At 47.9% G+C, this 12,919-nt stretch overlaps 1 protein-coding gene across 2 annotated transcripts in view; it reads right to left on the reverse strand.

Moving 5' to 3' along the window:
- The window catches only part of VCAN (versican), a 98,557-nt gene extending 85,854 nt beyond the window's left edge, over positions 1–12,703 (reverse strand). The window contains exons 1-2 of one of the 2 annotated variants that reach the window (XM_069001015.1): positions 12,336–12,703; positions 4,128–4,203 (exon numbers count right to left, since the gene is read on the reverse strand). In XM_069001015.1, coding sequence (XP_068857116.1) covers positions 4,128–4,197 — 70 coding nt within the window. In that variant the 5' untranslated portion in view covers positions 4,198–4,203; positions 12,336–12,703. The remainder of the gene's footprint in view (positions 1–4,127; positions 4,204–12,335) is intronic. The other variant, XM_069001016.1, reaches the window with a different exon arrangement.
- Between the last annotated feature and the right edge of the window lie 216 nt (positions 12,704–12,919).

Consider the following 12,919-nt stretch of genomic DNA (forward strand, 5'->3'; position numbering starts at 1 on the left):
TTATTTCATCACACATAATGTCTTAAAGAAGATTAAAAGCTGATGGACAATAGTGTCTATTTTACCTCTTTCACTGTCCTTCACTATAACATTTTTGAAAAGTAGAACACAGTCATCATTACTTTGAAAAGACTCATACAGTTTAGAAATATAACAATATAGTACCCATCAACAGAGTGATACATGAAATAGGAGACACCAGCATATGAAAATAATCTAGCTATTTATCTATGATAAAAGATACAATCACTCCACAAAGAGTAGAAAATTAAGAGGTGGGATGGAAGGGTGGGCAGAGGGAGAGAATTAAAGAAGACGAGCAAAAAAGGAAGAGAAAAAAGGAAGAGGGGGATAATAAGAAAAAAAAATTTAAAAAAAGAAAGAAGAAAGAGAAAAAAAAGGGGGGGGTGAAGAAAATAGAAGAAAGAATGAAAATTACTCATTAACCTGATTATTTTTAAGAGAGGCAGATGATTTTCTACAGGATAAAATCTTAATGGTATCATCTAAAAAGGGTCAATACAGGAGTCATCAGCTTGATACCCAAGCATTTCAATAATAAAGTACCAGAAAAAAAGAAAAATGGACTGATGGGGAAGACACAGAATTCCAAATGGGAGTTCTCAAGTCCTTTCCATCCATGCCTACCAAACTAGAATTCCTTGGGCACACAATTCAGATAGAGTCAAGATGATGGTATCAAAACTGATGAAACCAGAAACCTTTCATATCACCTTTATTTTCTTGAAACTTCACAGAGTTACAGTAGGTTAGAGATAAAGAAAGAGAATGAATCCTCAGTTCTATCCGATGTGATGGAATTACTGCCAAGTTGCACAGGTGGGAGATTAAAATCAGTCTCAAAATATTTAGAATATATTATGATCTCTTGTCATCTATACACCTTACAGGAACTTTCTTCTTAAATGAAGAATGACTCAATTATAATCATTCTGACTGACAGAATTTTAATAAACTTTCTAAGATCATTGTTTCTGATTATGAGTGATCTGGAATATCAGCACTGAACCCTGAGGAAATTTCCTCCCTTTAAAATTTGTGTCTTCACAGCAGCCAGCTGGAAGCCTTGACAAACAACACCTATCACCTTGATATGCAAACTAGATCGAGCCTAACCTGTGGTACTTCCCAGAGTAGGAGATTTTGTGTAGCTGCAGTTCTGTCCAATTTCAGAAAGCATTATAACACACTTTATAAGAAACTACTTGTGGTGAGAGGAGGGAAGAAGGAGGAGAAGGAGAAAGAAGGAAGAAGTTTTTCCCTACTGAAAAAGAAAATATTTGGCTGACAAAATATCTGAAATACAAGATTAAGTGATGTTCCTGCACAATTCCAAAAAGCTTGATTTCTTGAAGCAGTCCAGATTAGTTAGTCTAGCAGAATGTACTGACCAGTGCAGAAGCTATCAGTGTCTTGTATTAATCCATATAACCCTTTTTTCTCCCTTTTGCATTTTTGCTGAGCTTATATTCCATGTCAGGCCCTATCAATGGGCTGTGACAGACCAATGACACATAGCTAGATATCTTCCTTTTGAGGTGGGAGGAAAGGAATTCTGCAATAAGTGTTAAAAAAACCCTTAAAGTAGGAGTCTAGATAATTTTTAAAAGGGGGAGAATTCTCTCCTTCTGTGTCACATTAACCACGATGACCAAGCCAATACTTTTGCAGTGGACAAGGAATCTGAAGAAAAGAATGCCCTGCATGGTGTAACACTCCTTAGAGGAGTGAATTTGCCACATAATTAAGTTTAACTGAACAGAATGTTGCTACTGACTATGCAGACAAATCCCACATGCTTAAAGAATAAAATATTCTATTTATTTTTAGCTAAATTTATGAGTGAAAAAAAAAAAGTTGCATCTCATTTTTCAGTTCATCAACAACCTGCTGGGACATATGGTATATTGCCCTGTCTAGCAGCAGAAATAGAAAGGATCAGTGAAATTGTGTGTTTTGTCAATCCAGCTACTAGCACTGAGCCTAAGAGAAGCCTTTTCATTAACCACAAGTCTTTTAGTGAAGATAATAATGAATTCAAATGAGTGAAACTTGTATGAAACACTGACAGGTAATGGACTGAGACCCAACAAAAACCCTCCCTGAGTCCTTTACCAGGTGGTTTGTGGTCTGAGCAAGCAGAATAAGAGAAGGAGGCACAGAGTGATGATGAACTACTTTTAAAGTCTGCAAAACGCTCACAGAGAGGCAGGCAAATGTAAATCTCAGCTGCAGAACTCAACATAACACCACAAATAGCCACCCAAAACAGGTAAGAGAAATGCCAGCGTTGATTATAACCACAAGGCCCCAGCTTGTAAACCACAATATCCTCACACCAGCTAGTGGAAAGTGAGCAAATGCCACACTAGCAGTAGGCATCAGCCTTGATTGTGAGCATTAATCATGTCATTAATCCTTCACCTGTACCAAGCAAACAGCCAAGGTGACCCATCTTCTCACACCCCATTTCCTGCTGCCTTCCTCACACACACCTGAGAATTCAGGGTCTTAGAGGGGCCATGCAGGGCCTCTCTCAATCTGCCCTCAAACAAAGAAAGCACTTTTGTGGCTACCTAAAATCTAACAGGCTCACCATGATACATGATATTTATGAGTGTGGCCACTCACAAAGACGAGCATGGAAGAGGAAACAGAGACAGGAATGGTGATAAGTGATGGGAATTTGTTTCACAAAAGATTTCCAGGCTTCAATTTTATATCCAAACTAAGGATTTAAAAATAAAAGGTTGAAACTTAAGATGTTTATCTCTTCAGAAAGCTGAGATATATTTTATTTTTAGAGTATTTTTAAACAAAAGCCATACGTATAAAGGTTGTGTGTAGTCTTCTAACACTCATTCTCAAAAATATTATTGCACCAACTGACTTTTCTACAAAAGGTAATGGCCTGAGTTGATCCCACATATTCTTTGGGATCATGAATTGGATCAATTCATGAAAAAACAAATTTTTTTCATCCTTGTCTTCCTCACCATGGCCATACTTTGAACATGGTTAAGAGATGGTTGAACATGGGCAAAAGAATGGCCCCCAGCTTAAAAAAGCAAACCCCACCAAGTTCACAGTGTGCTCTAGGAACATCAGGGTCTTTCTAAATTTCTTTGAAAAAATTTGGGCAAGTAAGGACAGGTCACAGCCCGGTCTACATTCCAAAGAATGGGATGTTCATAAAGAACTTGCCTAAGTACCAAAAATTCTACCCTGCAGATAAGATGAGCCATTTAAGAGGTAATAAAAGGTGGAGAAAGTGAGGGGACATGTAAAGATGCCATCCCATGTTCTGCAGTTCCAAGGATCCATGCGACTCCTCCCTGTTTACAGTGCTGCTCTCTCAACCCCTGTATCCCTGAATTCTGCATTTGTGCAAGGCAGTGAGTCGGGTCTGTGGTCTGATCCAGACCTTTCTTCCTTATATCCAATCTAAGCCTGTTATCCTTTTTTTTTTGACTGGTTCCACTAATGAACTAATCCTTTTCTTTATCATTCAGGACTACCTAAAGACATTACTAGCAACAGTGTTCAAACTGGGTGGGGGAAAAAAATAGTAAATTTGATTTTCCCAAAGGCTAAAATCAGTTTGAGGAGTTCCTGGAAAGAAGGGGGAAAGAAAATAAAGAAAAATCTTGCTTTGAGACTTGGGAAAGCTGCTTTCCTAATTTTGTGAGTCTGCAGCAGCTGTTGGGATATTTTCCTTACTGAAGGCCTGACCCAAACTTTCAAGTAACCATGGCAACCACACATGGATACATACCTCAGTTTTAGCATGTAATCACCAAGAGAGGTAGTAAGGGCTCCTTCCTTTCCACCCAAACCTGCAGCTGCCCTGACACATCCTTGCTGCAGACCCCAGCAGCCAAGGGACCTGCCCCAGCTTAGCTCACGGCAGCCCAAGCACAACAGACATAAACCAGCAAGGCCCTCGAGGAGGACCCAGAAACAAAATTAGTGATGTGGTACAGCACGGCAGAGGAAAAGAAAGTAAATTTCCTGAGTTTGGGCTGTTTTCCCAGTCCTGTGAAATGCCCTACCAATTAGACCACTAAATTAATTTTAATGAATGGTTCTGTGTACAGCAGACTTACCTTTAGGTAGCATATATGTTATAACTAGTGTAGAGTACATCCATAAGATACTTTTTATACTTAACAACATCTTGACCTAGAAATGAAGAACAAAGGAGTAAGTGGTTAGTATTGCACTGTGTCCTTAGCAAATGTTGTACATCAATATTTGTCACTGGTACCAGAAGCAGTCCTTCCTGTTTTCAGGACACCTTCATTTAACAATTTATGGTGGAGATTTGTTATAATGGCCATGTGCCTCTATGGAATACAGATTTATAATGAGTTTCAGGTTGTTGAGTCCTGAGTGATTCCCAGACATGTCAGTTCCCTTTGGGTTTGCTTCTCATTTCCATTACAGGCTCCACCTTCAAACAGCTGGAAAGCTCTTGACATGTATCATATGTACACAATAATAAATTGCATATTCACAATAGTATTGATCAGTTTTTATTTCACTTCATAGTTACACATCTTGAACCTGTAAATATCCCCAAAGTTAAAAAAGCATTGCAGGACACGCAAACATCAATGACCACAAAGGGTTTATAAATAGTCCCTCATCCATATGTGCTATGAACATCCCAACATAAGAAATTACTTTCAGCAGCAGTTTGTCAAACCACCGACAAATTTTTATCATGACCTTGATTTTCTGCAAGATCTGCTACTTGGCCTCTTCACCTGGGCAAGTAACCAAGCTGACAGTTTTTCAAGAGAGATTGCAGCTGAACTGTTTTAAGGATCAGCGAAGCAGGTATTTAATAGATATGTACCTGTCTGTGTTATAACTATGGAACCTGCGCTGCACACGCGTACAATTTAAAACTTCCACTTTTAAAAACTTCTCAGGCTGCAACTGAATGTGACAGCAAGACACACGGAGAGGCAGCCTCAGAAAACTCCTGGTGACGTGTTCAGCCTCAGGACAGTTCTCCCCACAGCCCACAGCTGCAGCCCAAACTCCACATGAGTCTGTGTGAACTGGCACACATCCTGTAACGTCTGAGCAGCACGGAAAAGACGCAAAACATCTCCAACCAAGCCTTTCCAGTGAGGCAAGTTAAAAATTCCCACCCAAAAGGGCTGAAAACCCCAGAGCCTTTCATTCCCTGTACGTGGATGGCCAGAGTCAGCTGGTTGCACGGGGAAATATGTGCTACAACCTATTCCCTGGGCGTGGAGGGAGAAATGCAGCTGCTTTCCACAGAGCAGGCTGCAGACTGCCAAGGACGCCCCATCTCTGCTGCAGCCATTCAGGTCAGCTGAGTGTAGAGTGTGATATCACTTATTTTGCAACACGAACTTCATGGAATTTGCACTTTTCACAACTGAGTCCCAAATGAGAACCGGAACTTCATTCAGTTTAAGCCTTCCATGCCATAAAACTTCTTCTGAAGACCCTAACACATACCCCCAACACCACTCAGCCAGACTTTTATCTCGTTCTACACTTACACAAGCCAAGCTGCACGTGAAGAAAACAAAAGTGACTATTTATTAGCTAACTTTAAAATTCTATACTGTGCCCTGGTACAAACTCCTTGTAGAAGGTTGCTATGAGTGAGGAGGTTGCACAAGATCAGAGCTGCAGACATCAAAGTCCTTTAAATGCAACAGACCAGCTCTGAAATACAGCCACATGCTTGCTTAGATAAACACTTAAGTGATCCTCACTATTTCACAACAATTAAAAGAAAGTGATGTCAGTCTGAGCCTATAGCAACCCTTGTATCCCAAAAAATGCTGGAAGCCTCAAGCACCGAAACCACTGCAGTGAGGTTCCTACACTAACACAAGAGCTCTGAGGAGAGCACGAAAAGAAGACTGACACAATTCTCCACTTTCCAAGGTGATGAGTGATGGACCTGCCTGCAAGACAAAGTTCTGGCCCCTGTGACAGCTGAGTGGCTGCAGACCTTTTGAGATGTTCTGCTCACATATGGTCCCATGCGTCACATGCTGGCCACATCCACAGCGAAGCCAAGGTCCAGATCAGAATATTTACAAGTTTAGCTCTCCATGTTTACCCGTAAGTTTTACCTCCCTCCTTCCCCTGAAGGCAACCTTGCCTTTTGGGACCAGAATCTAGGGAATCAGAGAAACCGGACAAGGAAAAGAACAAAGTATTTTCTTTTTCCTGACAACGGGGGTGTTGCACCCAAACAGGGCTGGTTGCATTTTGCAGCCACCACCTGGCTCACTTCCCTGGCTCTGACCTGGCGTACCTGGGTGCCTGGCACGTGCCAGTGGAAGCCTGTTGCCCTTGGAAGTTCATTGCAATTGCTGTCATAACACAACTCCTTCCACATTTGGTAAGAACACAAACCCTGCTGCTACGCTGCCAGTCACCAAGCACAACACACACACCCACAGTGACAGATGAAAACAGAAAGGCAACCATGGAAGGACAATTTTCAAGGTATCCATGGGAACAGAAGAGAGCACTCCTGGCTGTGATGGCTCCTAGCCTTTTACTGAGTAGGGCAGGAATTACACCTGCTACACCAAGGGCTTGGAGAGCTCCAAGAAATTGCACTGTTTGAGCACAGAGCTTAATATGAGACACCTGCCAAAAATCCCCACCTGACTCTTGGAAAACCACCTCTTGGCTTTTTATAAATCTTCTTTATCCTGAAATGCTTACTCAAGCAATGAAAAGCCCTGGGACAACAGTCTGATTTTTAGCCCTTAGGGTCAGAAGTGTGAGCCCCACACAACCCTCCCCACCTGAGGGCTGGTTTTCATGCTCCAGGCCTTGGTGGGTTCCCATAAACACTCCTGGGTTGCCCAGTGCTGTTCCACTACAGCTGCCAGAATGAAAAGTAGTGCAATTACCCCTGCCACCCTCTCCAAACACACAGACCATAACAGCAGCACCTTCCCAGCCCCACAGGGCAGCCTGGCTTAGGAAGAGACAGAGCTCTGCAGACCTGGTGCCAAAAATCCTCCTCAGGACCCACAGGTGAGGCAGAGGCTGCTGCTTACACCTCACCCCGATTCCTGCCCACATTTCCAGGCTCTTCCATGTGACTGCTCCTGCCCCCTGCCCTTCTGCTGGCAGAGGCTGCAGAGGACTGCGTTCCCCTGTAGCCTCCAGAGCTAAATCTCCTCTCTCAAACTGGTTTATGTTTCCCATTTCCGCACTCTGCTGTCCACAGAATTCTGCTGTCCACAGAAGTCTGCTGTCTGGCTGCTGTACTGCCCCTACATCCACTGCAATTACCCAAAATCCATCTAACCATACCTTTTTCCACAAGATTTTTTTTCTTTTTTCCCTTGGTGTCACTACACCCATAGTAAAAGAAATCCATAACACTCTGGACACAGTGAGCAAATCTTGCCAACTCAAGCTGCAAGGCTTGAGTAAGTGTTTAATTTCCACCTTCTGCTAAAAAAGTACCTCACTTGACGTGACCAAACTTGGGTTGCCTGCTGGCTGGTTTCCAGATGGGCTGATCCATTTTATTAGGAGCTACTACAGACAGATGGATCTACAGCAGGAATTTGTGCCACATTTTTAAATGGGATGCAACCCTGAGTGCAGCATCTTTTAACCAAAAGATGGCAAAGTCCTGGACAAACTTCACATCTTCAAAAACTAGCAGCAGGGTTTGTCTCTGAGGGGAAAGAGCATAGCTCCTATTTTTGCAGGCACTGATACCTTTCCTTACGACAGCAAAAACTCATAGGAGCAGTAAGTTCTGACCAAATTCCAGCTTGTGTTTAGCTTGCAGTGTAAGCTTGATCTCACACCAATGCTATTTTAATTTAACCAGATGGGAGAACATCATGTCTCTCTTTCTTTTTAAAACTCCAGGTTCAGAAAGTGAATTGTCCTGGTGTGGAACAGACTAAAGCTTACCATCCAAATTTACTCCTGGTTTCTCGGAAGCTGAGGCAACGAGAAATTAGCCATTTTCATAGAGGTAACAATGTTTCTAAAACCTGCAACTTCTCCGGTTCTGCATGTGCTCTACAGCTGCATTGTGAAATCTGGACATGTTCTTTAAACATGTAAAAAGCAGTCTCTGACCACCTGACCCTCATAGTGAAAGTCAGAAGGACGTAAAAAATTAAAAGAGAAAAAATAAGAGGGTGGAAACCAACAGAACCCATCACTAGAGAAGAGAAGGAAGACTGCTCGTACTAATGGGTAAAACAGTAAATTACAGTTTCCAGTGGAACCCCAACAAGCTGGAAATGACCAATCCTAGTCATAACACATCCCTCGCTACTTTCCAAGCTCTGAAACCTTCACAGGTGCCATCCTTCCTCAAATGCATACATCCTGCACTCTCTTTTGCTTCTGCACTCCTTTATCCTGGTACTCCATCTGACTGTTAATTGCTGACATGTATGTGCCTCACCGTCAGCGCTGCCTAATTAACTTTGCCAGCTTCACCACGTCTCTGCCACATGATTAATTAGCCCACTGTGCCGACACATGGCACATCAGCCTGCATACGATTCATCAGTGGCCTCTGCTTGGCCTGTTATCCCTTGGAAAAGTCCCCCCAAGGCCTTGGAGAAGGCCTTTGGGGTGTCTGCATCACCCCTTCCTTATGACCTCCAGCAGCTGTGGGGGGAAACTCCTCCAGGCTGAACCCTTGTGGTGCTGCCTCCAGGCTGGAGCACAGACAGGAGCAGTCACCAGAGCACAGCATGTTCTGGCGCTCCTGGCTGCAGCAGCTGCTGCCTCGGGACATCCCTCACAGCCCTGCGCTTTTATGCCAGGAGCAGCTCCAGGCTCTGGGACAGCCATGCAGAGACACAGTGGAAAACTGCCAGAGGCAGCACATGGAGGAGCAGTGAGCACACCCCGCTCCTCCTGCATCACCCCAGCTCCACCTTCTTGCTCCTGCCTTACTGAAACATTGAATATCCCAAGCTGGACACACAGGGATCGCCAAGTCCAGCTCCTGGCCCTGCACAAGACGCTCTGACAATCCTGTCCTGTGCCTGAGAGCGTTGTCCGAGTGCACCTTGACCTCTGCCAGGCTTGGCACCCCGATGAGCTTGTTCCAGGAGAACTGAGGGCCTCTCTTGCCCACCTCTCCCAAGCACCCTCACTGGTGAAGGGAGCGAGAGGTGGAGCCATGGGGAAACGATGTGAAGGTGTCATGGCACCCACAGGTCTAACCCTGCACTGCTATCACGGGATTCAGCACCAGGACCCCCCTGTGGACTTCAGCAGGGGCTCCTCAGTGCCTCTGGGGCTCACCCAGTGCCACTGCTGGGCACAAGGGCGGCTGCAGCTGCCCTCACCTCACTCTGCCATCCCCACAGCCCCGGTGCCACCTCACACCTCGAGCCCGGGCACTGAGGGGCTGCCAGACCCAGCCCGCTGTCCAACACTGCCGACAGGCACTGCCAGCTCCTGTGCCACAGACTCACAGGTTTTGACTGGGAGGGACCTCAAAGCCCATCCAGTGCCACCCCTGCCATGGGCAGGGACACCTCCCACTGTCCCAGGCTGCTCCCAGCCCCAATGTCCAGCCTGGCCTTGGACACTGCCAGGGATCCAGGGGCAGCCCCAGCTGCTCTGGGCACCCTGTGCCAGGGCCTGCCCACCCTGCCAGGGAACAATTCCTGCCCAATCTCCCATCCAGCCCTGCCCTCTGGCACTGGGAAGCCATTCCCTGGCTCCTGGCCCTCCAGCCCTTGGCAATTGTCTCTCTCCAGCTTTCCTGCAGCTCCTTCAGGCCCTGCAAGGCCCCAGTGAGGTCACCCCAGAGCTTCTCCTCTGCAGGCTGAACAAGCCCAGCTCTGGCAGCCTTTCCTCCCAGCAGAGCTGCTCCATCCCTCTGCTCATCCTGGTGCCTCCTCTGCGCCCACTCTTTGTCCAGAGGACTCCCGGGGCCGCATGGGGAGTGCAAAGATCAGGGGCGACAGAGATGTTTTTGAGGGGGTGTTGGTCTCTTTAAATTACTTTATTACGGCGGTGGTCTGGGGGATTTCGGCGTTTTTTTCCCCTCACGGTGATGGGCCCGGAGCCCTCTGGCGGGAAACCGAGGCCCGCGGGAGCTGCCGTGCCGCCGCTCGCCGCCCGGGGGCGCCGCGGGGCCGCCGCCTCGCCCGCCCCGTTCCTCGACAGCGGCCGCGCCTCCGGGCCGGGGCCGGGCCCGCGGCCCCACAGCGGCACCGAGCCGCGACCCCAAAGCCGGACCGATCCTGCCACCCCCAGAACCGGGACCGAACCCACGAGCTGCCGGCGGACACGCGACACGGAGACCCCCGAACCCCAGCCCTGCCACAGCCTCCCCCCCGCCCCGGCAGCCAGGGACCGCGCCCGCCCCGTCCCGGGCTCGCCCCGCCGAGCCTCGCTCGCTCCCTGTGGGGGAGGAAACTTCCCCTTTCGCTCGGACCGAAAGGCGAAAAAAAATAAGAAAAATAATGAAAAAAAAAAAAAAAGAAAAGAAAAAGGAAAAGGCACGGAAATAAAGGCAATCCCTGAACCCACCCGACATTTACCCTCTCCCATCCTGGGATGTTTTTTTGGGTTTTTTTTTTTTTTGTTGTTTTTTTTTTTTTTTTTTTTTTTTGCCGAGCGCTTCAACGCTCACGCCTCAATTAACAAAAAAAAAAAAAAAAAAAAAAAAAAGAAAGAAAAGGAGGGAAAAAGTGGAGGGAGAAAAGGGAAGGAAAGGGAAAAAGGGGAGGGAAAGGGAAAAAAGGGGAAGGGAGGAAAAAGGGAGGGATAGGGCAAAAAGGGGAAAAGGCAGGGGAAATCGGGTGAGGAAAGGGAAGAAAGGGGAGGGGGGAAGGAAACAAAAAGAAGGAAAAAAAGGAAAAGAGGGGAGGAGGAGGGAAAAGGGGGAAGGGGGAAAAGAGGGAAAAGGAAAGGAGGGAGGAAGGAGGGGTAATGGGGGGAAAGGGAAAGAAGGAGAAAAAGAGGAAGAACAAGGAGGAAGGAAGAGAATGGGGAAAAGGGAGAAAAACCGAGGGAAGTGGGTGATAAAACGAGAGAAGTAGCAAAAAAAAAAAAAAAAAAAAAAAAAAAGAACAAGAAGAAAAGCCATCGGGGCTTAATCCCGAGCGCCGGTGCCGAGAGGGAGGGAGAGGGGGTGGCCGGGAGGACGTGACCAGGGGGACAATGAGGGCCGGCCCCGGCCCCCGCCCGCTCCCCGCCGCCCCTTTGTGTGGGGACGGTGCCGGGGGCCGGCGGGGGCTGCCCGCGGTCCCGCCGATGCCGTCCCCGCACACCCACCCACCCACCCACCCACCCACCCACACCCGCTCCTTCCCGCCGTCGGAACTCCCTGCGTGCCCTCCACGGTGCTCTCACTTTTCCTTTGTAACACAAAGGCGAAATCCCGGGCAGCGGAGGGGGAAGGCAAAGCCCGTGCCCCAGAAACTGGACGTGGGTGTAAGAGGGGGCGTTTTGCTCCACTGACCTTGCGATCCTCCTCCTCCTCCTCACCCACCGCCCCCCTTTCCGCGGAGAAAATGTGGCTCAGGGCACGCTGCTCTCCGGCTCCTTCGGAGAGATGCTGAGCACCTCAGACCCGCTTTCTGCCCTGCGAGCAGCTTTCCAGGAACATCAGGGGAAGGGATTGGAGGGAAAAAAAAAAAAAAAAAAAAAAAAAAGGGATGTGGGGAGCACACAGCAGTGGAGGACACAGAACACACGCTTTTCCCAGCGCTAGAAAACTGGTGGCCGAGGGGAAAAGGTCCGTTCTCGTCGCTCCTGCCACACGGGCGCTTTGTGTACTTAACACCCGTAAGGAACAGCTTCCTCCCGTCTCCCTCCGGAGCCCCATCGCACGCCAAGGTGCGGCTCTACCTTCTCATCCATCCAAACCACCAGCACCGAACACTTCTGTCAGGGTTCCCACCCCAAAGTCTTCTATTCTCTAGTTTTCTTTGTTCTCCTCTTTGCACCGGGGTTTGGGGTGCTCTTTTTGGTTTTTTTTTGGTTGGTTTTTTGTTGTTGTTGCTGTTTTCTTTTTTTTCTTTTTTGTGGGTTCCCGAGCATCCCTCCTTCTCCTCTTCCCCCGCGTGCCGTTGAACTTACCCCAGGTTGTTTAAATTCACCAATCATCTCTATTCCCTCCCGCTTAAGATTTGCAGTTCAAACTCTTTGTTGGTACAAGAAGTAAAACAATTGTTTTAAATCTTAGACTAAGTGATTGCTGGCAGTCATATATATATAAAAAAAAAAGGGGGGGGAGAGAAAAAAAAAAAAAAGCTCTAAAAACCAACCCGAAATAAAAGAGTTATAGTTACCTTAAAAGGTAGCGGATTGCAGAGATCGCAAAAAATCACAACGTGGTGGCTGGGCTAGTCCAGAGATCCCAGTGGCCGCATGAAAGAGTAAATCCCCTCGTTAGTGCTGGAAGGAGCCGGTGGTTCCGGGGTCTCCCCTTCTGCCGGAGCTCGGTCTCCTCTGCTTCGCTCGCTTCCCGCCGGCGAGCACCTGACTCCGAGCCGCGGAGCCGGGACCGAGCTGTGGGCAAAGGCGGCGAGCCTGCAAGTTCAAATGCGAGCCTCAGCCACCCATCATTATTATATCGTTGTACCGTCAGCGCTGCAGAGGAGGGGCGCTGGCTCGGGGAGAGGAGGGTTCACAAGCTCTGCGAGAGCCTCCTTGCAATTTCCAAAGCTCCCGCAGCTGCTGGGCGCAGGAGAGCCCCCAGCGCCTGCCTCCGCGGAGCGGGGCCCCCCCGCCCCCGGCCCGGCCCGGCCGCCCCCTCGGGGCACCCCCCGGCCCCCAGACCCGGAGCGGGGACCCGCAGCCCGGTGCGGCGGGACGGGTCCCTCCGCTCGCCCGGCACCAGCCCTCCGGAGAGGGGCAGGCGGGTGCGAGAGGC

This window comes from Aphelocoma coerulescens, assembly GCF_041296385.1.
Source record: "Aphelocoma coerulescens isolate FSJ_1873_10779 chromosome Z unlocalized genomic scaffold, UR_Acoe_1.0 ChrZ, whole genome shotgun sequence".
NCBI classification, from domain to species: Eukaryota; Metazoa; Chordata; class Aves; order Passeriformes; family Corvidae; genus Aphelocoma; species Aphelocoma coerulescens.